Raw genomic sequence first — 25,253 nt, forward strand, 5'->3', positions numbered from 1 at the left:
TTAACAGAATTTCTACGCATATTTTAAATGTAAACCAAGTAATATTTTATGTTTTGTTTCTTGGACCCATTTTGATGGAGAAACTGTTAATTCATGTAAAGCTCTTAATTATGAGCACATTCTTCTCTATAAACTAATTTTTATAATTAATAGCAGCATACATCGCTGGAGACAGATGAAGAAAGAAATACATTTATTGTTAGTAAGCTGCACTTTGTGTATTAGCAACGGCTGAAAGGAACTGCCAGACACGCACTGCAGGGACGCAGATTACTGAACTAAAAATATTTACACTGAAAATAAATACGATTTCCACAGCTGCACATTTCTGGGAACAATGCAGCACATTTAAGCTTTACATAAATAAAGTCCATTCGTAGAAGGCAGCTCTCACAGAAACACTACATGGTTGCCTCTGATGAGCTGGTGTTGTCAGAATGGGTGTGTAGCTGAAGGTGCCTTACTGTTCATCATCACCGTTTGTTTACACTGCCTTAGCGTCATGCAGTACTACTACAGAAGCTACCCTTCATTTATTTAATTTCCACTTAAAATGGCCATTAAGTACAAAGCACTAATGTTTTTCAGGAGATATTTCTAAGGAGATTAGATGTAGGATAATCCACTTGCATATGAAAGGAGAAAGTCTATGAAAAAAATAATTAAAAATAGACCACCTAAATTTTCACCATCAGCTAAACAGCACTTTCATCTTTGAGAGAGAGGAGAAAAATCAAGCTCCATTTTTGCTTCAGATCTGAAAAGTCCACAGGTGTTTCTGTCCATCTGAAAGGATGTGTAGCTGATAAGAAGCTGTTAGTGAGAAAAGGAAATAGTTTTAAAAAAAAAAAGATTTGCAAATCCCACAAAGAAGCTGCTGGTGTTTTCAGAATAATGGACTGACCACATCAGTCCAGCCCTTCACATCATTGAATGTGCTGGGAGAAGCAATTTTCTTTTAATTCAATGTTGTCTGTGGCCAGTCGTTTTTAAATCCATGCTGTCTTCTGTTCAGTGTCATTACTGACACAAAAAAAATCTGTAATTTGGTACATAATGGCCTTTTTGTCTGAAAATTTAAAAAAATGAAAGGTGTTCACTGACTTTTGCATGGAATTGTACATTCCTCATAACGCACGCAGACACACAGCTCTTCACTATTTCATGATGCTGCCAAACCTTTAAGTGTGTGTCTGTGCTTGTGAGACAGAGATGGAGTGTGTATGTGTGTGTCAGGTGTATTCACACAAGTGTCCGCAGCCTGCAGGACAGTGGTTGGAGCTTTTGAGCCACTCCATCACATGTTCCAGATGGCCTCCATGACTGCAGCCCTGACACCACACAAACAAGCCCTTCACCACGTGATGACACACTGCACACACACTCGCACACTGGTGACACCTGTAAGAGAGACACACACACACAGACACCATTATAAGGAATGAAAAGAAGGTGGAGGCTAGTGATGCACAATCCACCAAGAGTTCAATGCCTTTTCATTACCACACGGTAAACAATTCGATACTCAATTCAAACAGACCAACACTACACTGACATTTTATTATACTTGTAAATCAAATCATGCACACTACTTAGACATAATTAGTTTTATTCAGTGACATAGGTGACCTTGTGCTCCTAAAATCAACCAACATAATGCACAATAGTTTTTTTTTCTATTTGTGATAAACACAGTGTGATGAATGTCAGGCTATGTTGTATGTTCTCATGTTCAGTGTTGATCTTCCTTTCATGCTGAATTACCCAGATATTTACTGGATTAAACACTTAACTCTTACATTGATGTAGAGAATGAATTCCAAAATCAGATATATTAAGCTGTAATTTATTTTAGGTTTGTTTATGTACTCAAACCAACAAGTGCTTTTAAAGGGGAATTTCACACACTTTTCTAATGTTTGGTCAGAATATCAGAATTTTAAAGGAGCGTTCTCCTGATTACTCAAAATGTCTGCATAATTAAATTGTTAAGATGTAAACAAAGTCATTCTAAATGGTTTGACATGAAACATGCCATTCTAGAGAAACTCAACAAATCAGAACTGTTCAGAATGGATCTGATAGAAACCAGATGTCTGGAGTGTTTTTCGGTCCTTGATATAAACACTCTGAACGACTGGTTTGATGTAAAGTGGCTCATTGTAAAGAAACCAACACACTCTGATTACTTTACAGTGGTGGTGATAGGAGCCAGGAGTCACAATGTCCACAACACAAATACCACCAGTGAACTTATACATGTCTTCTGAGTTTTTATATGTAATGCTGATGATGGTAAAACAGTCATAAAGCTGAAAAAAATTGTTTTCTTTGGGGACTATTTTGCATTACAACACCCTGTACATGTACCCCTCTGCCATGAATGGATTAAAATGAATGGATTAAAATACATTTTAAGCCAAAACTTTGTCACAAAACTATCATAAAACTATGTGTCAGGCATCAAGCAGCATATGTCTAACCATTTCCAGGTAATAACTTTCTTCTGATGGAGCTTTCAGAGGCATTAAATGCTTCATACAACTGTTTCCTATAACCAACACTGTGAACAATTCCGACAATTCTGAGTTTCACTAGGACAGAGCATTTCACACCGAACCACTCTTAATGACTTTGTTTACATCTCAACCACTTAATTATGTAATATTTTTTAAATATTGGTGGAGTTTCCCACTTTAACCCTCCTGTTATGTTCAACTGTAAGGAACAGCAATAATGTTCTTGGGACAAACTGACCTGATGTATGTTTAACCATCCGACAGTAGTTAAACAATGTTTTTCTCCATAAACGTTACCTCCTTACAGATCATGGTTTACTTATAATAATTCACTTGTTTTTCATTAAAAAAATAAATTCAAACTGTTTTGTGCTGTAAGCTGGTAAAAACTGTCCCTGTATTTTTAAAATCTGAAATGGATCAGTTTGTTTCGGACCATAACAGAAGGAGTGATGCCCCTAAAAGCTCCATCATGGAATTTATTACATTAAATAGTTATGAATACATTGCTTGATGTCTGAGACATTATTTTATGATTTTTTTAATACATTCATACATCGTAGAGAGGTACATGTAGGATGTTGTGAGGCAAAACAGTCCCCAAAGAATTTTTTTTTTTTTTTTCAGATTTTCATCAGCTTTACATATGAAAACTATAAAGATGCATGTAGGTGTTGGTTGCTGGTTGTTTTAGATGGTAAATTAAATGTATAAATTTGTGTTGTCAACATTGCAATCCTGGGTCCCTATCACCACTGCTGTGAAGAAATCAGAGTTGGTAAGTTTCTCTACAAAATGAACCATTTCACATTAAAACACTCTAAATGTCTTTGTTTACATCTATAACACACTTTTTATTCATTTACTACTAGACATTTTTCTGACTCCTTTCACCCAAAGCACCTTCTTTGGTGCAATAACAACCGTCACCTCACTGCTGAGAGATCCTGATACAGGTAGATAAGACTGTATGTGTGGGAGTTGTACCTATCGCAGATCCAGCCCTTGTTGCTCATAGGTCGTTTGCAGTTGCTGCAGTTGATGTGCAGTGTGGTAGAGGCCTGGTTCAGGCAGGTGATGGCGCTACAGGTGCTCAGTTTGATCACTTCGTTACTGACGTTCCACAGTTCAAAACGCTGCAGCAGATCAATGTAGGACATGTACCAGTGTTCCTATAAAACACACAAATACACACACCTGTGTCGCCATGTTTGCATCCTTATCGACATCATCTGTTTATAATGCATGTCACATGTATAGCTGCTACAAGTACTTTAACAAACTTTAGTTGCTTGGGACTTGCATGAAACTAAATTGTCCTGCAACTCATTTGAAATTCAGCTGAAAGCCTATCAACTTTGTGAAACAGCAAATCAAAACACAATAACATCATGTGATCACATCAAATGACATACTTCGAAACTACTGATTTCACTGGAAATTAAATGACAAGAAAATAAAACAGAAGATGGTTTACTTAGCGCTTAAAAAGGAATGAAGCAGAAGAGCGGCTAATCAATTTCTGCGAGTACAATGAGTTTTTTTAGTTACTAACTAATACATTTTTCAAGCAACCAAAATGACATCTGTACACCTGGACATTATCAGATGGAGTTCACCGAAACCAAACAGACTACATTCTTGGCACAAAGAGATGACATGGCCTGGTTCTGATTGTGGAACAGATCACAAACTACTTAATGCAAGCTCCAAGTGCTGTTGAGAAAAAAAACAAACAAATCGTTGACTTCTAAAATAACAGATGAAATAAAAATCAAAAAAGGTGGAAGGAATACATCAAAGACCTCTACAATAAAGATGTCAACTGCCAAGACACTTTTGTTGATGTCGGCTACACAAAAGATCAAGGACACGAGAAAGAGTATGCAAACTATCGCACAATTTCCCGCTTAAGCTTTATTCTTAAGATAATTCAATGCCCACTAGAGCCTTGCATCGAAAGAGAACTGCCAGACGTGTGTATTTTTGCAAATGTATGCTGGATCATTGAAAAAGCCTGAAGTTAACGTGTTTCGCTGACTACAGCAAAGCCTTCGACTGTGTTGACCATGTAAAATTATGGAATGTCCTCAGGAAAACAGGATTTCCAGAGCATCTCACTGTTCTAATGAGGAATCTCTACACTGATCAACAAGCCACAGTCAGGACAGAAAATGGACAAACAGACTGGTTCTACATTGGTAAGTTAGACAAGGCTGCACACTATCACCATACATGGTCAATCTATATGCAGGAAATATATGAAGAGAAAAAAAGGACTGGAAGAGGATGATCAAGGATTCAGGATTGGTGGAAGAAAAATCAATAACCTTTGATATGCAGATGATATAACACTCATAGCGGAGAATCTGGAAGACCTGAAACCTAAGATGGGACTTCAACTAAATATGAAGAAGACTAGGGTTCTGACAACAGGAAGGACTGCTAACTTTTCCATCGATGGAGATGATGTGCAAATGGTGGATCAATCGTCTATAACTGAGGATCCAGCACTCAAGAAATATGACACAGATTGGCACTCGGCAGAACAATGAGCTTGAAAATCTTCAAATATAGCAGTTTGTCTCTACAAACAAAGATGAGAATTGTCCAGGCTATAGTCTTCTCTATGGCTCTTCATGGATGTGAAATCTGGACAATAAACAGGCTAAACAGGAAAACATAGATGCCTTTGAACTTTGGTGTTGGCAAAGACTTTTAAGAGCATCTTGGACAGCAAAAAAAAAACAAACGAATGGATCCTAGACCCAATCAAGCCTCTTCTCACTTGAAGCCCAGATAAGCAAACTGAAGCTTTCATTTTGGACATATTCCAAGAAGAACCAAATCATTGGAAAAGACCATTATGCTTGGAAGAGCTGAAGGTAAAAGAGGAAGAGGACAACTGGCAACAAGATGGATAGATATAATAGAGAGTAAGCATGAACCAGCCATTCAGAAGCCTGAAAACCCAAAAAAGACAGGATATTCTGGAGAAACGCTATCCATACAGTCACCAGGAGTCAGAAACGACAGCAATTGAAAATAAATAAATAAATAAATACATACATACATACATACATACATACATACATACATACATAAATAGTCTGGTCACCTAGAGGAGCAGCTGAATGTGTTGCATGCAACTTAATTTTTGAATTGCTTTGAGTAATTGTCAAGTTGAACAAAAATTACAATCAGAGGTGTTAAATTTGAGTCCAGAAAGCAAAAATCCTCTCCAGGATTTTGTTCCAACTGCCTGGACCAAATTGCTGGGGAGGATTTTTACTTTCTGGACCTGAATTTACCATCTCTGCTTATGACAGAGATGTCCAGTCTTATCCATAAAGGGCCACTGTGGCTGTTATCATTGCAACAAAGCAGGAGCTTTCATGATGAGCTGTTTAAAGACTGAGACTGACTGGTTAACCAAGTGGAATCAGGTGGGCTCTTCTTGGTTGGAATGAAAACCTGCACCCACACCGACCCTTTGCGGATAAGATTGGACATTCCTGGCTTACGACATGCAGTTAGTTTCATGAAAGTTTAACCATGTACAGCCAAAGTTTAACCAAAGCTACATTTGACCATAACTCTACAGTTAAACATGCTTTTTCTGTTTAAGTATGTTTTTGACTGCTGTAAGTAGTTCTTTCGATTGTAACAAAAAATTGTACATACTGCAGCTTTAACACTGAAGTACACACACCAACTGACACACACAAGCACACAGCACAAACTGGTTGTTAGTCTGACCTGTGTGAGCTCGTCGATGTCCTTACGGATGCGATCTCCAAGCACAATAAGGACAGACACGGCCATCTGCACATCTCCCTGCTCAGCGTAGTAGTCCAGCATCTCCCTGACGACGGGGCAGAAGAAGCTGGGAGGCAGCTGCGGCTGGTAGAGCAGCTGGGAGACGGAGATCAGGCTGATGGATTCCATGGGCGTCAGGCAGAAGCTCTCTGCCTCACTGCCGCTCACCTGCGGAGACTCTGGCTTCTCGGCTGGAGGCTCAGGAGCAGACGGGTGGTCCACGATCTCATGCCTCAGTGGGAAAGCCTCCTGAGGGAGAGAAAACTCTGCCTCTTCTGTGGAGTGGGGTGGGATCACAGTGTGTAGGGTGAGGTGAGCATGTCTATATTTGTGTAGTTTTTGGATGTGTTTGTAGATGTTTGTGAAGTGTGACTGTGTGTGTGTGTGTGTGTGTGTGTGTGTGTGTGTGTGTCTGACCTGCTTGGTTTTCATGCTCCACGCTGTAAAGGTCATCATCGTCCAGCTCAGCATCACCAAACAGATACTCAGCCTGACCATCGCTGCCTTCTGTTTCTTCATTCTCTACCGAAAGAATGAAAGAAAGAGAGAAATGAAGAACAAAGAAAGATAAAAGAGAAGGATGAAAATGTTGAAATGATTAAATGCTCAAAGGAAGAAAGAATGAATAGAAGACAAAAAGAAAACAAAGGAAAAAAAGATAAAAGTATAAAAAAAGATAAATGACAAGACAAAAGAAAGAATAAAAAGAAAAGGCAACAGAAAGAAAGAAAGAAAGGAGGCAAGAAAGAAAAAGTGAGAAAAAAGAAAAAGAAAAATAAAAGAAACAAAGAATGAGATGAGTGGTAATTTCTTTCACTTTTCCTACTGCACTACAACAGCTCTAATCTGACTCTGATCTTAAATAATGCTACATATGTTAGCAGTGAAGGAATCCTCACTATGATGTTTTCTTCCTCGTGGGAAAGCATTCAGTGGTGACCAGTAAACCTCTGTTTATGTGTGCTCTCACCATCGTTGTTGAGGTTCGTCTCCAGGTTGTGCAGGTTGTCCTGCCGGTTCTCTTTGCTTCTCTCATTCAGAGCAGAACTCATCTCCTTCAAATTAAAACTACAACACAAAACTCATACTTGTTACTCAAACTGCATTTCTTTATACATGCCTACAGAAGCTGGTGCTGTGGATGGAGGTGCAGATCAGCTGTACCTGTTCATGAGGGGGATGTTGCCCAGTTTACTCATGTTGTGATTGGCTGGTGGGGCTGGGTTTCCTGGATCAGAAAACATGATCCGCAGCATGGTCCATGTGGTTGAGACCTAAGAATGCGCACACGCGTGCACGCACGCGCACACACACACACACACACACACACACACACACAAATCTATAGCAGTAGTCAAATACTCTCCCTTCAACCTTCATATATCCTCTCAGACTATGCTCTAAAGTTAATATATTTGTGTTCTGTTTTTATTGTCTTTACTCCACTGCTACATAAATCCTCTCCCCAGTTTGTATTTTTAAAAATCATCCTGAGGCAGATTTGTTTAGATTAAAACAAACCCTGGTGTGATCGTCTGTTAGTACAGTTTGTTAGAACAAATGTGAAAACTGCCACACAAACCTGGTGCACACCAAATTAGTGGGTTGAGACCTCAGGAGGAGGACCTTCCAAACTTCAAAATTCTGGTGCAGTTAGTTTGAAATATGAACGCAAAACAAACCAAAGACATCTACACAGCCCAAAATAAGAATGAACCATTATCTCATCAGTCTAAGCTGAGGCACACTGTAAGCATAACAAATCACCTGATATACACATATGATTGCACACATCAATTATAAGTTAATACAAGAGTTTTCCGTTATTTTCTAAAATCATGCATTATAGTGATTTCACTTCAGCTTTGTGTTGACTAAAAACTACAGTAATGGTCAGCTTCTTGTGGCTAACTGCTAACCCATAAGCTCAGCTGGGCTAGAGTACACCTTGATTTAGGGAATTGGTTGGATATTATTCCAGTAACTGTCTCAAAATCAGTTATCCGTTGTGATATTATTACCATATGTTTTTGGGTTTGATGTTAAACATTCCGAGCGAACGCTAAGTGAATCACAACTGAATTGCAACAGTGTATTATTTTCTGCTTTAGTCAAAACCAACTAAAAATGTAAATGAACCCTGAATTGTAGCTAAATAGTCAAACTGAATTTCGGTGAAAACCGAGCTTTCACGAGGCACTGAACTGTTCACTGTAGAACTGTACGTGAATCACACTTTGAGGTCAGAGATTTATTCCCCTAGTCGACAAACATGCACACCTGTGGTCTGTTCAGCTCCTTGGCGACTTTAGCGTTGTGGTCACAGAGCTCGGCGAAGGGTTTTCCGCTCAGCAGGTACCTGCAGGCTGTCTTGATGAACCAGTCCATCCTGCTGCTGCCGTCCGCCTCAGACTCAAACACGCTCAGCGCACTGGCAACCTGCGCAAACTGTTCCGTCACATCCGGCTTCTTGAAGAAGAAGATGGGGTAGCGGCGGTCGCCAGCTTGGTACGGCTTACGTCCGGCCTCACCAGTCATCAGGCTCTCCTTGGCAGCGAAGGCCAGGTCTCCAAACAGTCCAAAGCAGAGGCCCTCAGGGTTGGCCCGGTCCACGGGCCGGCTGGCATCCTTGAACATATGCTGGTAGAGCGTACTGTCCTTGGAGCCGGACAGCAGCACGTAGGGGTCATGCTGGTGGCGCCACACGATGCCAGTGGTGACATCCTTGTGCTCCTCGAAGGTGGCAAAGGGGATGAAGGGGCGCCGGACGTCCCAAACGTAGATGTTGTGGTCCACCATCATGGAGCAGGTGGCTAGATGCCAGCGCCGCTCCGGACGCCACTTCACCCTTGCCACCGAGGCGATGGTCTGCACGCAATAGATCTCTTTAGCTCGGTTGGTTGTCATGTCCCACACCTTCACCATCTTGTCACGGCCACCGGTTGCCAGCCATCCCCTAGAAAGACAGATATATAGACTTTAGAGGATGCATTATTGTCAATTAAAAAAACATCATGTTGTATCTTTACATTCTTTATATTACATCTACATTCTTTCACTGCTTTGAAACAAATGTAATGAGTGAAAGTGTAGATTTCAACTGATACCATGTGTTTGTAATTACAAGAGGAGATAATCTATCATGATTTGACCATGACTGTGCATAAGTCTTGTTTTGCAGAAAGAAAAAAAAAACCATTATATTAATTATGTGATAACATGATAATATCTAAATAGTATAACTGCAACAATACTCCAGTAAGGGATATAAAGGTTTTAGTTTAAAATATATTTTTTTATAATGAACAAACGCCAGGGGCCAGTTAAATTTAAGATTATTTATGATCAGTTGTTAAAGATTTTAGCTTTTTTTGTGTGATGAAAGGCTGCCAACAAACAAACATGCATTCACATAAATCCACCCACCTGTCCTCAGGGTGCCAGTCGCAGCAGAACACCGGCCCTGTGTGTGCAGTGAACATCCTCTCGTAGCGGTCGGGTCTGCGAATGTCCCACAGCTGTACATTTCCATTCTCAAATGACGCAGCAAATGTGAAATAATCCTTCATGCTGAACTGCACGTCTCGAACACTCTCCGACTGACCTGGAGAAACATATACACACAAACTGCAAGTTAATCTAAAGGTGCAGCAGTGTACTTGTAGCTGGGCAGCATTTTATGTTCCCACTAAAACATTCCAAAACCTATAAAACAGACAGTTCTTATGTAGATCAGTGGCTGTCAACCTTGGGACTATTAGAGTAGTAGACAGAGTGCTGTGTGCAATGTGACACATCATTAATGTTTATTAAGCTTAAACATAATGCTGCATTTCTGTCGATTATTTTTTTTTTTTTTTAAGAAGACATCCAAAGGAACATAACCCAAAGACATCCACAGTTACTGTGTATAACATTTGCTTACTTAAGTGCATGCTAGCCAGTTTTTACAGTACTCGTAGCCAAGCTTTACTTTCAGCCAAACATGGATCAGTATGAGTTATTTATGTATAACAGAAAAACACTGCAGCATGCAGAAAAATGCAACACATGTAAAGTATGTGGGTTAGGCTTTAAAAAAAATTATAAAATATGTAAAAAAAAGCATGTACAGTAGATATAACAAACAAACATGCATGTTTATTTGTAAGCATGTAAGTAAGTAATACTAATCTACAATGGTAAAAATGGTAGAAGGTGAATGAACTTCCTGAACAATGTCAAAGTGAGATAATGTAGGCATCCTGGGCGTAATCTTAGATCACCCTATCAGACACTGTACATACACATGTGTCAAAAAATTATCCAGACATCCCCTCTAATTAGTGAGTTCAGCTAATTGAAGGTGCACCCATTGGCGATACAGGTATTCAATTTTACACACACACACATACACACCTCTATAGAAAAGCATTGTCAACAGTATGGGATGCTTTGGAGCAGGAGTGGAGTTTGTGACCTAAATTTAATCAACCAACATCAGTACCTGACTTCAACAACGCTCTTGTACTGAATGCAATCAAATCCTCACAGAAATATTACAACATATAGTCTTTCCAGAAGAGAAGAGTCTGTTACTACAACAAAAGTAGGGAAACTCTCTATTAATACCCTTGATTTAACACTGGATGAGCAGGTGTCTACAAACATTTGGACATACAATGTATCAGTTCCACATGGATTTAATGGTCTTGTCAAAAAGGTTTTGTAACAGCCTGACTCTGCCACCTGCACTGAGGCTTCTGCACATGGCAGTTTGTCAGCACTTTATTACTATTAGTTTATTTTTACCCAATTTTCCCAACAGTTTAGTCATGGACATTTTCTACTCTTTGACTAGTTTTTCTTACAGGCACGTAAAGTCAGGAACCACATCTTTTCGAACTGCCACTATGTCACTGGACACCTCAATGCGTTCACAGGAGAACGCTAAGTGCCAATTCTAATACACCAGCTAACAAACCCCCGCACTGGCTAGGAACTGAGGAGTGATGTTGGCAGACAACCCACTCAGACAGATTGAGGCCAATTATGCTCTCTTGGATGCTCTTCCATGGATGGCTGTGACATCGCAAGGGATCAAACTTGATATCTCTAACGTAGTGCTGATACTTAAACAACTGCGTCGAAAGCCCCACATATGAATTTAAAGGTCGTAATCATGTGTATGTATGTGTACCAGAGAAGGTGCTGACGCTCTCTTTCTTGCGCAGGTCGAAGCATTTCATGAAGCCATCCTGTGATCCAGACAGGAGCATGTGCACCTCAGTGGGGTGGAAGCACACCTTGTTGACTGTGCGTTTGTGCTCTGTGAACAGGTGCTCCTGCTTGTTGCGGCACGGCCGAGCCAGGTTCCACGTCACCACCGCGCCGTTGGTGGCTGCTGTGGCCAGCAGGTTCTCCTCCATTTGGTGCCACATCACGTCGGCACAGCTGAAGTTCAGCGAGGGCTTGCGGCCCACACGCAGGTTCAGACGCTCCACAAAACCATCTTCCTCCATCGCATAGATCTTGAAGATGTTCCGCCCGGCCACCACCACCTGGAAGGAGAGAAAGAAAAGGGACGACAGAGAAACTGGTGAGAAAGCTTTCTCTGCGTCTACTCTGCAAGGTACATTCTGTTGACATTCTCAGACCTGAAATGAACACCAAATTAAGGTCAGAATGTGTGGCCAAGACATACGTTAAAGGGGAATTACAATGATTTTTCAAAATTTCTGCATAATTCAACCAAAGTCATTCAGAGTGGCCTGATGTGAAATGGCACACTTTAGGGAAACATGCAGTCTTGGATTTCTTCACAATGGTGATGATAAGAATCAGGGTTTGCGATGACCAAAGCGACATTTTATTTACTCTGTTATTTACTGTTGATAATTGTTAAATAGAGGGAAGCGATAAGGTAATAGTGAGGGCTATTCTGCCTTACAACACCTTGCATGTACCTCTCTGCCGTGAATGGACTTTAAAAAATACATTTTAGGTCAAAGTCTTCTCTCAAAACTATCGCAAAACAATGCCTCAACCATGTAATAGCTTCCTGTGAGGTAGCTTTTAGGGACGTTACACATCTGCTTCTTGTGAGGTAGTTTTTAGAGGCATCAGACATCTGGTTTCTGTGAGGTAGTTTATAGAGGCGTCGGGTGTCTGCTTCCTATGAGGTAGTTTTTAGAGGCCTCAGACGTCTACCTTCTGAGGTAGTTTTGAGAGGCATTAGATGTCTGGTCCCTATCACCACCACTGTGATCAATTTTGACTCTTTAGAATGGTACATTTCACATCAAACCACTCTGAATGACTTTGTTTACATGTTAAATAGTTAATTATCCAGACATTTTTTAAATTCGTGAAATTCCTCTTTAATCTCTTTAGGTTAGAAGAAACAACTGTGGAGAGGGGAAAAAAGGGATGGGGCAGTTGCACCTGCGTAGCATCCCGGCACACACTGATGGCATTGGCCGGAGCATCCAGGTGGCAGAACATGGTTCGGCCGCTGACAGTGCTAACACAGGCCATCTTCTCCATCTCAGCCTGACAAAGAGAGAGAAGAAGGGAGAATAAGAAAAGCAATAGAATAGGTAGGACAACCTTACAATTCATCTCCTGACTGAAAGGAGGAAATACAGGACATTATTTATAGCTCACTGTCAACATCAAGTTCTTTTCTGATCCTCTTTATACCCCCTCAGTAGGCCATGTTTTGAACACAGGGAGCAAACCACAGGTCAGTAAACTTGGAATAACTCCATATAAGAAATAACTCTACCTATAGAACTATATAACTCTAACTATACATATTATTGCAATGTCACTGAGAGTAATCCCACTGTTGGGCATGAGGAGATATAGCACAGAGGATGCAGTAATTAAGCTGTAATTAACTGAAAAATATCAGAACGGGCTGATAAATGTATCTACTTGTACTCTTGCAGGGCATCAACTGCATAATATCTGGATGGCAATCTTACACAATGCAGCAAGCCAAGGTGGACATCATTCCTAATGAATTAAAGATTGTAGATGTTCAAAGCTCTGAATACCCTGAAACTGTGTATGGAGATCAGGGGCTGCAATTGGGTCAGTTACTCACATGTCAGATCAAAACCCACTTTGCTGAGAAACCTTGCACGGCAGCCCAATTTCTAGTCCAAGCTTCTTCATTTGCCCCACACGCAGGCCTTCTGGGAAAACAAGTCCATAGATACTGTCCAACAGAGGCAGCTCTCTAAATATATGAGAAAGGTGATCAGTACAGTGTCTCTGGTCTTGTAATCCACCTAGGTTGCAGTTTCATGATTTCCTGTTTTTCATGTTTTCCAGGTTGATGTTTTTACACCTGATTCAACTCAAGAAGGACTTTATAAGCTAATACTGTCACTCTTCACAATCAGTTATGAGTTCATATGTACAATTTTGATGACTTGTACTTTTCTGTTTTGAAATGATGTGTTTACTTCTACTCAAGTACTCTGTATTTGTGAGAAAAGTAATCTACTCTTTTCTCAGTTCACAATTGCATGGTTATAAATTTGATTGGATGTTTTAATTAAAATAATAATTCAAATGAATGGGAACTCAACTGACTGGCAAGAGAAAAAGAGGAAAATCCCCTGGCCTTTCTGTAACAAGTACTCAGATTAAATCAGAGGTGCCCAATCCTGGAGATCTACCACCCTGCAGAGTTTGGCTCCAGCCCTAATTTAACACATCCGATCCAGGTAATGAAGACCTTCAGGAGAATCTGAATGATACAGGCAGGTGTGTTGCACCTGAACCCTGCAGGAGCAGGAATGGGTACTCCAGGTCTAAAAGAAAATGTAAGAAGTAAAATATGTTTTTTTTTATGTTTATGTTCTCTTTGCAGCATTGGATATTTTATTGTTGCCATTATTCTGGAGGATTTTTAGCGGGGCAGAATGAAATGATTTGTCTGTACCAATACGTAAAGTGCTTTATCTGTATGTACAGCTTCTCTTTCTCTAAATGAACAGAGGAACCAAACATAAACACGTCAGCCAGTAAAGGCTCTAACATTAAAAGGAACCCAATCAGACCAGGACAGGAGCTTCACTATATGGGCAGCAGTTAGAGAAAAAATGGAATTATTACATAGAACTATAAAAAAGTTTTAAATTTAAGACTTAAGCAGTTACTTCATTTATGCAGACCTTAGAGGGGAATTCCACTGATTTTTCAAAATCTCTACATAAATCAGTGGTTGGGATGTAAACAAAGTAATTGAGAGTGATTTGGTGTGAAATGGTTCACTGCAGAGAAACTTGCCGACTCAGATATATTTACAGTGGTGGTTATACGATGATGGTTACATAGTGGAAAATCTGGAAAACTGTTTTCTTTGGTGACTATTGTGCCTTACAACACCCTGCATGTATCCCCACACTGGGAATCAATTAAAAATAAACTGTTCAAAATATGTTTTAGGCCAAAACTTTCATCACAAAACTACCATAAAACAATGACCCAGACAACACGCTGAGTATTCATAGCCATTTCATGCAATAACCTTTTGTGAGAGAGCTTTTAGAACAGTGGTCTCAAACCGTGGTCCTGTAGAGCCTAGTTCCAAACACAATCTGCCACACCTGCAATCGGCTGGATCAGGTGTATCAGTTAAGTAAGGGTGGGGCAGCTTATTGTATACAGACCTAAACCCTACAGGACGGCAACTCTCCAGGACCAGAATTGGAGACCACTGTTTTAGAGGCTTTAAACTCTTCAGACGTCTGGTTCCCATCACCACCACTGTGAATAATTCTAACTCGGCAAGTTATTTCTAGAACGGAGTATTTCAAACCAAACCACTCCAAATGCCTATGTTTACATCTTACACTTAATTATTCAGAAATCTAGGAAAGTTAGTTGAGTTCCCCTTTAAGTAAAAGTATTGTATCAACACATACCTTACATACAGGTCCACGGGCCGCTAAATCTCTTCTTGGTCAGCATTTAAAAGAAATATTTGTGTATAAAGTGTCTGCAGTCGGCGCAGTTTGCTGTCCAGAGGATAAAGCGCTGTACTCAGCGCGTTAAAGAGTAACGTTAGAAAAGCTGAGAGGAGAAAACACAGCTGACTCGGAGACCCTGCACGCGCGCTCCCTCTCTCTGCTCTCTGAAACGCGGTCCAGTTCAGCGGGAGCTGTGCCTAACTGTGGTCGCTAATTTGGTTTTGTTCATGTCTGTAACAGTAATATTAATAATGATAATAGCAATACTTCTTATAACTAACCCTTTCAAAACAAACATGCCGAAAGGGGGAACCGGATGTTGGGTTCTCACTTCCGCCTTGCTAAAAGTCCGCTTTTTTTGAGCATCAACCAAAACATTCTTTCAGAACGTAAAACATAACCATTAATTGAATAACTTATACAAGCTAATAATACTGAACGGTTAATAATTACTTTTATTTCAGTAAATATAAGCCGGTTCAGGTATGTAGTACCGACTAAAAGTCAATTCTGGTTAACGTGAATGTACGTTAAGTTACCGTTTGTAGCTTATTTTTGCTGCACAGTTTGCGACGTAAACGATGGGTTAAGTAGGTTCGCTCTTTTTCACTATAGGTCTTTGGAGATGCAGTTTCTATAATATTTTTAGTTTCAGCCAGTTCTTCACAATCCCTTTTGGGATTAAACCTAAATTTGTTGTACTGAACTAATCACCTGAAGACGACCTGATAATCTTCAAAACAGAGCAGAACTGCGCGTCTCGTCAGGACTGCACAGGTTTTGCGTAAAGTATTTCTTATATCCTAACAGTGTCTAGTTAACACTAGTTAGTCTCAAACTACCGTTTTTCTAAACTCGAAATGAACAGAGGCATTTTTATCGCTGCCAGTACACATGTACCCTAATATTAGTTAAACAGGGCAGGGTGTAGGTTCATTCCAGTTTTTGACGCGCCCTCGTCCGCTCAGTTTGACTAGTGTGAAGTGAAGTATGTGAGAGTCTGTAAAGGCCTGTTGAGGGCTCGAGTCAATAAGTCAAGTTATCACCTCTGCGGACTTAAGCGGCCACACAGACTAGAAGGCTTTTCGAGGTGATGCAATTTTCAAAACATGGACAAAGCTGTTAAATGTATGCAGGTGCAATAAAATATTTAATATTTAAAGAAAGAAAAAAAGTCAAACCAGCTGACATACCACTGCTAGCTAGTTAACAACTTATTGTAAGATAATTTTGCTGATGTTGTTTTGTAGTTTTTTCGTAAGTGATCTGTTGAAGAGTCCACACCCCGACATGCCCTTTCCCCTGTCCTACAAGTGACCACTCGTGACGTGAGCGATACTCTCCTCTGAGATGTGAGGGAAAGTGGATGAAGGCAGGATAAACAGGAATGAAATGGAACTCACTCCTTTTTTTGGATTCAAACAGCATTTGTAACAAAGGGGTGGAGCAAGACCATCTGTGCATGTACTCAAATATCTCCCAGCCTATTTTTACTTTCTCTACACCCCGGGTTGTGATTATTCATCACTAGGGGCAGAGAACAACGTGTATTCAGTAACAGTTCAGACACAGTTAAGTCCAGTACATTTGATATAGACTTGGCTAGGCCTTAACAAAATAATCAGCAGGTAGAGGCAGTAACTAATCACATTTATGTTTATGCTCTGATGGATTTGTCATTTTCTGTGTATTTTCAACCTTTAGTACTCAAACATTAAAGTTAGTTGGGAAATAGTCCTTCACATTTATCCCCTGATAGATGCTGGATGCAAGTTTCACTGCTGTTCTGCAGGGAGTTTCTGGACTTGATGCATTTATGCTACCTACTTTACTTCTGCCTGAGTCATTATTTTACTAAAGTAACAAGACTTTTACTTGAGCATGGTGTTGTGCTCCTCTACCCACCCCAGGAACTAGTTGGATACTCTCTAATTCCCTGGATATTGCCTAATTCCAAGTGAATGCAATGAGAGTCAGTCCCTGGAAGGCATAACGATTCTTGAAATAATCAGATTAAGCCGTTTAAGTAAAACGCACTATCCACCACTGAAGTCACTTTACAGTTACCCACATTCATACTTTCACTCGTATTTTCTTTCTCTCTGTGACTGTCTGTCTGTCAGCATGTCTGGGGCTGAGCGTCTGTACAGCTGTGAAGACCCAGCTGTGTGGAGATGGATTTATGGGAAGTACTGGGCTGTGGTGGAAGTGAAGTCTGCTGGGAAAAGGAAGACTTCAGGGAAGCTGTTGGCACTAGAGAAATGGTATAACAGACAGCTGCATCAATCACATGTACAGCTCTGTACAGTCTCTCAGACTCTGCTCAACAGTGTGCTTAGTACAGCCAGTTATAATGCCCAAATTGCCACTAAACACATTGTAGACAAGGCACAGCACATCTAACAAAAACCTATTTGACTGTCCAGGTATCAAGAGGAGCTGCCAGTGGTCATTTCAGCTCGGACAGAGCCTTCTCTAACACACCCAGAACTGGTCAAACTCATGGAGTGGAAACTGACTGTGAGTATGTTTATAGTATTAGACACACATACGGCTTGATATCAAAGTTCAGTACTTTTATGGTACTGACCGAATTAGTTCAACTACTGCCAAGTACTGAAAAACTCCATGTCCATGTCCCTAAGTAATCTATCTTATCATCCATCTGTCAGCCAATAAGAATGCTCGTTCCAGAAGCTAGACTGGCTCTCTAAATTACACGAACATGCTTGTTATTAACATCCCCACTTACACCCACTTCCAGCAACTTGAACTCATTTCTGGTTTAAGCCACACACACTTTTGTTTTGTAAGCGAAACAAAGCACTGCAATAAATGATAAATGACTGAAATATATTTAAGTGATATCTAATATTTCTTATTTTGAAAATGTAAAAATATTACATTATTTAACTTATTTGTAGATATTCTTTTACTTGTTTTATCTAGTGAAGGTGTCGTAATCTATTGACAAAAAACTGTTAAGAAATACTGCAGGTAATTCATCTGCTAATAAAATAAGACAAATTACTTAAAGTAAAGAATGTCTAGAAATGACCTCATTAATCTTAAAATATTGTTACAGAAATCTCAAAATAAGAAAGATTAGATATTTGAACGAGATTTAAGATGATTTTACTTGGCAAGATATAACTGTATGCAGTGAAGTATCAAAAAGATACTCCAGCCCCAGATAACACACACACACAATGAAGATCCTGTATCCCTCTGATGCTGTAACTCCAAAGTGTGTGATTGTGTCATGATGGTGACAGAAGTACCTCTGATATGGTAATCTGATATGGAATGATCTTGAAGTGACTTATGTTTGAATCCACCACCCAGAGGGGGAGGTTCCGGCCCCGGTTGCAGCAGCTGGTTGGCTCTAACAGTGAGGAGGCGGTGCTTAGTTGCACCAAGAAGGCTTTCAGTCTCCTTCCCAATGTCCAATCAGCAATCGCAGAATTAAGCACCCTCAAAGGACTCGGACCTGCTACAGCATCAGGTAACTTTAAATGCACTTGTACACATATAAAGCAATAGTTAAATGAAAATTCAAATTTACACAATTTTCCTCTTATCCCAAAAGTAGTTGAGAAGGAAATGAAGTGTTCGGTATCTGAAGTTTGCTTCCTTAGGTTTGCACCGGGTCTACAAAGCTAATATCGCTAACAATGGCTAATAGACGCTTACACCTCACCAGTCACTGTTGTGCAATCTATATGCCTACAACTGCTTAAAACTACATACAGTTGTTAAGTAATCTCAAAGAGACTTGCTTATGTGGTTTCTGACACTGGTTTTGTACATCGTACAATGTTAACTCCCACCTTTGCAGCGGTATTAGCAGCAGGAGCCCCTGGTGAAGCTGCCTTCATGGCTGATGAGGCAGTGGAAAGCATAGCCGAGCTGAGACCAGTTCAGTACACAGCCAAGCACTACTCCCTCTTCTTACAGAAAATACTGCACAAAACACAACAACTCAACAAAGGTAACCATCTACCCTATACCAGTTCATCTTTTCAGACATTGTTTAGGTGCAAATTAGACCCACTCATTGTGTGCAAGTTATAACAACCTTAAGGTTAAATTTATTATTGTTTTAGGAAAACAGACAGTTTTTAAAGTATGTTTTTCTTATGCTTCTTTTGCCACCGTATCCACCACAGAATGGGCTTTCAAGCTGGAGTTCAAGCTGCATTAATGCGGCCATGCCGAGATAAGGGTCCAAGCCCTGATAGTTGGTAAACTGAAGATATGTCCCAAGGGTAGAAAAACCAATGGAGATAAATTAGGAGGCTTGCTTTCTCATTCGATGAGAAAGCCAGGTGGCAAATCAGATCAAATATAACTTCAGATTTCAATGGGAATTCCTGATTTTTCAGTGTTTTGGCATAAAAAGTCATTCAAAGTGATTTGGTATGAAATGGTGCATTATAGAGACAATTAACAACTAGGATTTCTTTACAGTGGTGGTGATATTAACTGTTCAAAACGACTAGTGAACCTACACATCTTCTGAATTTTTCTATGTAATGTATGTAAATTTTTGGGGGGTATTATTTTCCTTTACCACACCCTGAATGGATTTAAAACAATATGTTTTAGGCCAAAACCTTATCTCAAAGCTACTGTAAAACATTGAGTGCATTTTCATGCACATCAATAATATAACCGATTTTGGCAGTTATCTGTTTATTTAAGTGGTCATGTAAACAGCAACCTAAGATTTCTTAGACGGGATTAAGAGCGCTGAATTTTAGCTCAGTAATTGAGTTTTTCAATGCATGTATACCCTGACTCTGATTTCTTTCATTTTTCTCAGTCTGCGCATGTGCGAAAACAGAGCGCTGTCCTGGAAACAGGAAAGTGTTTAACACAGCTACAAAACACTTGGACCAACCAATTCCAGTTGATGTATATTCATATTTTCTGGTAAAGTGACTCGATGTTAAAAGCTGCAGCATGATGACAGTTTTATGTCGCATTTACGTCACCTCTTATTCTGTATTTTAGTGGCGGGTTGCAAAGCAGAAATCCGATTATTGGCATTATCTGATTACCAAAGTACCTGTAAATGCGCTGAATGAGTTACTGACAAAATCTGATTTTCTGCAGTTATCAGATTATAAAGTGCATGTAAACGTCTCCGACATAAAGCAGCGTATTCAAAATGATTCATGTAATAACTTTGTGATGTAGTTTTTAGAAGTTTAGTCTCTTCAGATGTCTGGTTCCTGTCACCACCACTGTGAACAATTTTGTTCACACTGAAACAAATTGCTTACATCTTAACCATTTAATTATTCTGAAATTTTGAATACTCTGTGGAGTTTCCTAGTAATTATTACTCAGAGTGTTGATTTTTTTTTCCCATTTTCCCAACTGGAAGGTTCAGGTTTCTGGTAGTTCCTAGACTGTATGAATTTGGTACCTATTTCTGTTATTGACTGGCTTGTCTTTCAGTGGACAGTGAAGAGGACTGGACACCTCATAAGGTGGAGCTGTGCTTATGGGCATGGGCTGTGGCCAGTCAGATTCAGCCCTCGCTGCTGAAGGAGTTTTCTCTGAATGATGCCACACATGAGACCAAAGAAAAGCCAGGGAAGAGAAAGGAAACGAATGAGCAGCCATCGAAAAGACAGAAGACACACTAGCCCAAGAAGACGTGACTTTACCTTTGTTTTGATGTTGGATTCTTTGTGAAAGAGTTTCTCAGTTAGCCAGATAACATCAACCAAAGGGTTCATGGGTTTCAGTTTGTTTTGTATGCCTAATAAGTTTTACTTTGTAAAATAAAACCCCTGTTTTTGAGGGACAGAGATGTTTATTTCTCGGTTTGAGAACTTGAGCGCGTCTTGAGGATCCACTGAAACGACTTGTTCTGCACCACCAATAGATGCCCCCTGTCCATGAGAGAGTGGGCAGCACGTACTGTCTGATTTATACCCAAGTGAAAACAGAGTTCTTTGCGGACTACGAGTTAGTACAGATTTGCATGTTCATGCTTTCATGTTAAAAGCTTTCAAGCTATTTTCTTGTTCAAGAGTTGAAAAAGTTAAATAAAGGAAGAAAGTTTTTACAGAACCCAGAAGTGTGAAATGTCACTCTGCTCCTGTGAAGCTTCATGGAAGAACACAGTGTTTGTGTATGTGTGATTTACCATGAGTTTTTGGCCAACAGACATTCTGAGCTGAGCATAGAGGACTGTTCACAGCTTGGTTTATTCCTTACAGCTGGGAAATGAAAGCAGATACAATGAAAAACGGTACAAAAAAAAAAAGAACAATAGAAAATGCCTCAGCTTCGGACATTTAAAAAGTACATCATGAAATTGATAATGAAGAATTCGATATAAACTACCGATATTTACATCTTTTTTTTTCTGAAGCAGAGAAAAATAATAACCTAGCGATACATTTTTTGTTCCAAAGCTCTAGGTTGTAAACAGCATTTTGTTGTTTTTTTTTTTTCTTTACCAAAACGAGTCATCAGGTCCCGTTTTTTGGCACCATTTCAAAGTCTTTAAGTGGACTACAAACTCGTGAGGACTATGATTATGGCCGCAGAACATAGACGACCCCAGCGGAGCACAGTGATGACCTCATAGCAACATGCGTGTCGGAACTGACGACTGCAGCACTGTTGGAGTTGGATTCCGCTGTGAGGCGGGAGGTCCAGTCACAGCTGAGGAGGACGGGCAGTTATTGGCCGTGATTTGATTCTTCTGAGCTTCTGAGTGCAGTTCCAGATAAAATAATGTGGTTCCAGATAAAATTAAATCAAGGCCCAACAATTCAGTCTCAGGAGTAGAAGGTGATAATAGACACGTTCTACTGCTGCAGGAGACTGATGCTACTTCCATGAGCCACGCACACACATTCATTCAGTCATTCATTCATAACTGCTATTTGTGCACACACACACACCATTCCTCAAAGCATAGTTTGGCAAAAATCAATGGCACTTAATGTTTACCTAAGTCAGGGCCATTTCCTGCTATAAGCAATATAAGCATTCACTTGGGGACCCCAAGCCAACAGGGGGCCCTGAGTATGTACATTTAAAAACTGATTCAATATTATGTGTGAAAAAAGTCTAGTTTATTCAGAGGCCCCTGGTCTCATGGGACCAACTTGGGCCAACTTCTTGTGCTGGATTGCAGCAAACAAGGGTGCACCCCTCTAAAATCCATCCACAATATTCTTCAAGTCCACGGTCCCTTCATGACACGTTGCACTGGTTTAGAAATGTCACACTTGTTCTGTAAGTCTACATTCCCGCACATATTTAACCCACAATTTCTCATTTCTCACTTCCTTGTTATGAGATCATGTTTGGCCAAATGTAGCTGATCAGCCAAGATTTGCTCTCCATTTCTTTGTCTAAAGTTTTGCACTGGACCTATAAGACTAACATAGCCAATTAGCATTGTGCAAACAGCAAGGCTAAATCATCACACTCTCACGTCAAACCATGTCAAGCTGTTAAAGTCCCAGGCAATACAGAGTAAAATATTAAAAGAAGCTTGAATTAATACTTAGTAGCTACATGTTTAGTGTTTGCCTGCAAGAACAAGATTAACCTAGATTTAGGTTCCCTGGGTCTTTAAGTAATTACAAATAGACTCACGTATGTGGTCTCTGACGCTCTATGAATCTATATATATAGGTAGAATACGCTTGTTAGCTACATTAGCCTTGCAGCTCCAGTGCAAAACTAAAGAAGCAAACTTCAGACACCAAACATGTCTTGGCTGATTGACATTTGGGGTTAGGGGAAAACTGTGTACTTATTTTTTGCCAAACTACTCTTTCAAGACTGTGATTCTCAAAACTGGTCCTCAGGGGCCCCCAGATGGTCCACATTTTTACTCGATCCCAACTGGCAATACACAGGGACAGAGCAACAATTTGGGCTGTCTGGGGGTCCTTAGGACCAGTGTGAGAATCACTGCTTTAAGAAACAGTCACATACACATTACACATTCACACATTGCATGTAACAGTCTAACAAGCTACACTAGTTTCTCTTATGTATGATTAAAGCATGTTTAAAAATCCTGTTTCCTTTTCCCTCTCTGCTCAATTTCAGATGCCCTCATCTCTACCTTCTTCTACATATTTCAGTTTTATTTTCTGTCTTCCTCTTTGATGAAGATTGATCTTTTTTCCTCTAGCTGTCCTCAGAGAGCCCACACTGGCACACATGTGCTCCAACACAATGCATTTGAGCTAATCACATGAGCATCCAGAAACCTTAAAATCATTCAGTTCCTCTAATCCAGTGATCAATTGCAACGAACACTGAGCAAATCCAACTGTAACATTTAAAACATGATTTAACATACAAGTGATGTAAACCTGTAGAAATTGCCTTTTTCCAGTTCATGAACATTTCTGATTCCAGTGTTTATGAACAAGAAAGTACCAACTACAATAGCAATTTTTTTTGCTGCCATTTTTTTTACTGTATTTTTACAGGATATTTATTCATACTGTAACCCTAGCAGTTCAACTAGTCTAATTACACTGTTGAAAACCAGACTAGCAACTAAATTGCTTAATTTATACATTTTAGTTTGCTTATCAACCTGAAATCAAAATACCTTTTTGAATACCTTTTGAATTCATCTCCCAGGTCATTTTAAGCATGGTTTATCATATATAATTTTTTAAAGAAAAAAATTTTATCCAGTAATCTTTGATTAAAGTGTAGGGACTTTTCCTCGCCTCTAAAAACATTTTTTAAAGCCTCACCATTCACCAGAGAGTGGGGAAAATAACATTAGCCAATACTATCATTTTTTACCTCCCCTCCCATTACCAGCACAAATTAGCTCAGAGACCCTCCCTGATACCATGCTTCACTCCGAAACACATCACAGTACAGAAGAGAAATTTCTGATCAAAAGACTGAAATGAGAAACAATAAAAAAACATTGGCCTCAACTATTCACTGCCAATCGTATATTAGTGCACTACGAGTACATTGCAGGTTTGTGCTTACTGAGGTACTGTTTATCTTTCTGCACCTCTCCTTGTTCAGCGAATATAACTTAAAATGGGAATCATGCATTAAGTATGCACAGAATTTTTGCCCACCAAAAATTTCTGAACAAAAATGGGACTTTTGGTTTTTGAGCCAAAAAAGAAAAATTAGTGAAAATTTTAGACTGAAAAACAGAATAAATAGACCTACAAGGCAGTGTGAAAATAGAACAAATAATTTGAAAATAATAGCTGAAATAGTGATTAAAACAATATTCAAACAGTTTGAGCAGCAGCAGATCAACAGTGAAAATGCCAGCCATGTGGGACCATTTCACGATTTCAAGGTAGGACATTAAACAAGCAATCTATAATTTCTGCTCATGGCGAGTATCAAGAGGGGATAGAACACCCAAGAACTTCACCACTACAGGTTTGATTCTCGATATCTTCTCTGATACACAGAATACAGCAAAACAAAAAAGCAAAAAGCAAAGTCCCTGCTAGCACGGACACCATCGGTAAAAATAATGTAAAAAAACTAAAAAATAATGTAATTCATTGCTTTGCAGCAGCTGATTTAATCAACCTTCTCTGATTCTCTGTTGTTGAGGACGTTGGATTTCATGGAACTCACTGTATCCTACATACTATAATAAGTATATTACAGTTATTATTTAAACTGTTATTTGTCAACTTTTTTCAGTTTTCAATTCATTTTTTTAATTATTTTGATCCTGAATTTTGGGTTTTGGACAAGAATTTTCAAGTATTCTATATGTGTGTGAATAGGAAAGAGGGTTTAAGGCAGTTTCTTTCAATTGGAACATAGCCGGATGGATCAGATATGCACCAACGTTCATTGCAATTGATTCACCCATAGTAGAGAGTATGTGTGTTTTTTAGGCATTGGCATTGTTTCAAAGCAAGTTTCGCATCATCACCACTCAGTTTGATGG

At 39.6% G+C, this 25,253-nt stretch overlaps 2 protein-coding genes across 7 annotated transcripts; one reads left to right on the plus strand and one right to left on the minus strand.

The window, feature by feature from the left end:
- Positions 1-176: 176 nt before the first annotated feature.
- wdr24 (WD repeat domain 24) lies at positions 177-15,465 on the minus strand. 2 transcript variants are annotated; one of them, XM_036591020.1, is made up of 13 exons: positions 15,260-15,465; positions 13,923-14,143; positions 13,429-13,563; positions 12,762-12,869; positions 11,518-11,878; positions 9,765-9,942; positions 8,619-9,294; positions 7,503-7,612; positions 7,309-7,406; positions 6,756-6,860; positions 6,279-6,613; positions 3,507-3,691; positions 177-1,401 (listed from the first exon to the last, which is right to left on the minus strand). In XM_036591020.1, the coding sequence occupies exons 4-13, from the start codon at positions 12,861-12,863 to the stop codon at positions 1,233-1,235; spliced, it is 2,319 nt and encodes a 772-aa protein (XP_036446913.1). In that variant the 5' UTR covers positions 12,864-12,869; positions 13,429-13,563; positions 13,923-14,143; positions 15,260-15,465; the 3' UTR covers positions 177-1,232. The 2 variants fall into 2 exon arrangements, with proteins under 2 accessions (XP_036446913.1, XP_036446905.1); XM_036591012.1 differs by lacking the exon at positions 13,923-14,143.
- A 22-nt stretch (positions 15,466-15,487) lies between these two features.
- Positions 15,488-21,366, plus strand: zgc:112496 (uncharacterized protein LOC541336 homolog). 5 transcript variants are annotated; one of them, XM_036591064.1, is made up of 6 exons: positions 15,488-15,787; positions 17,428-17,568; positions 17,731-17,824; positions 18,650-18,809; positions 19,143-19,295; positions 20,771-21,366. In XM_036591064.1, exons 2-6 carry the CDS (start codon positions 17,429-17,431, stop codon positions 20,959-20,961), a joined length of 738 nt encoding a protein of 245 aa, XP_036446957.1. In that variant the 5' UTR covers positions 15,488-15,787; position 17,428; the 3' UTR covers positions 20,962-21,366. The 5 variants fall into 5 exon arrangements, with proteins under 5 accessions (XP_036446957.1, XP_036446984.1, XP_036446975.1 ...); XM_036591091.1 differs by lacking the exon at positions 15,488-15,787 and adding an exon at positions 15,871-15,894; XM_036591082.1 differs by lacking the exon at positions 15,488-15,787 and adding an exon at positions 15,903-16,081.
- The last annotated feature ends 3,887 nt before the right edge of the window (positions 21,367-25,253 follow it).

The sequence above is a fragment of the Colossoma macropomum genome, unplaced genomic scaffold (assembly GCF_904425465.1).
Source record: "Colossoma macropomum unplaced genomic scaffold, Colossoma_macropomum, whole genome shotgun sequence".
In the NCBI taxonomy this organism is placed as follows: Eukaryota; Metazoa; Chordata; class Actinopteri; order Characiformes; family Serrasalmidae; genus Colossoma; species Colossoma macropomum.

Excerpts from the sequence above, each read along its gene's own strand:
- zgc:112496 (XM_036591064.1), top strand. The coding sequence starts at position 17,429 with ATGTCTGGGGCTGAGCGTCTGTACAGCTGTGAAGACCCAGCTGTGTGG. Across the intron at positions 17,569-17,730 it reads CTGTTGGCACTAGAGAAATG|GTATCAAGAGGAGCTGCCAG; the intron begins GTATAACAGACA and ends TTGACTGTCCAG. Across the intron at positions 17,825-18,649 it reads TCATGGAGTGGAAACTGACT|AGGGGGAGGTTCCGGCCCCG; the intron begins GTGAGTATGTTT and ends TCCACCACCCAG.
- wdr24 (XM_036591012.1), bottom strand. The coding sequence starts at position 12,863 with ATGGAGAAGATGGCCTGTGTTAGCACTGTCAGCGGCCGAACCATGTTC. Across the intron at positions 9,295-9,764 it reads GACTGGCACCCTGAGGACAG|GGGATGGCTGGCAACCGGTG; the intron begins GTGGGTGGATTT and ends CTGTCTTTCTAG. Across the intron at positions 1,402-3,506 it reads AAGGGCTGGATCTGCGATAG|GTGTCACCAGTGTGCGAGTG; the intron begins GTACAACTCCCA and ends TCTCTCTTACAG.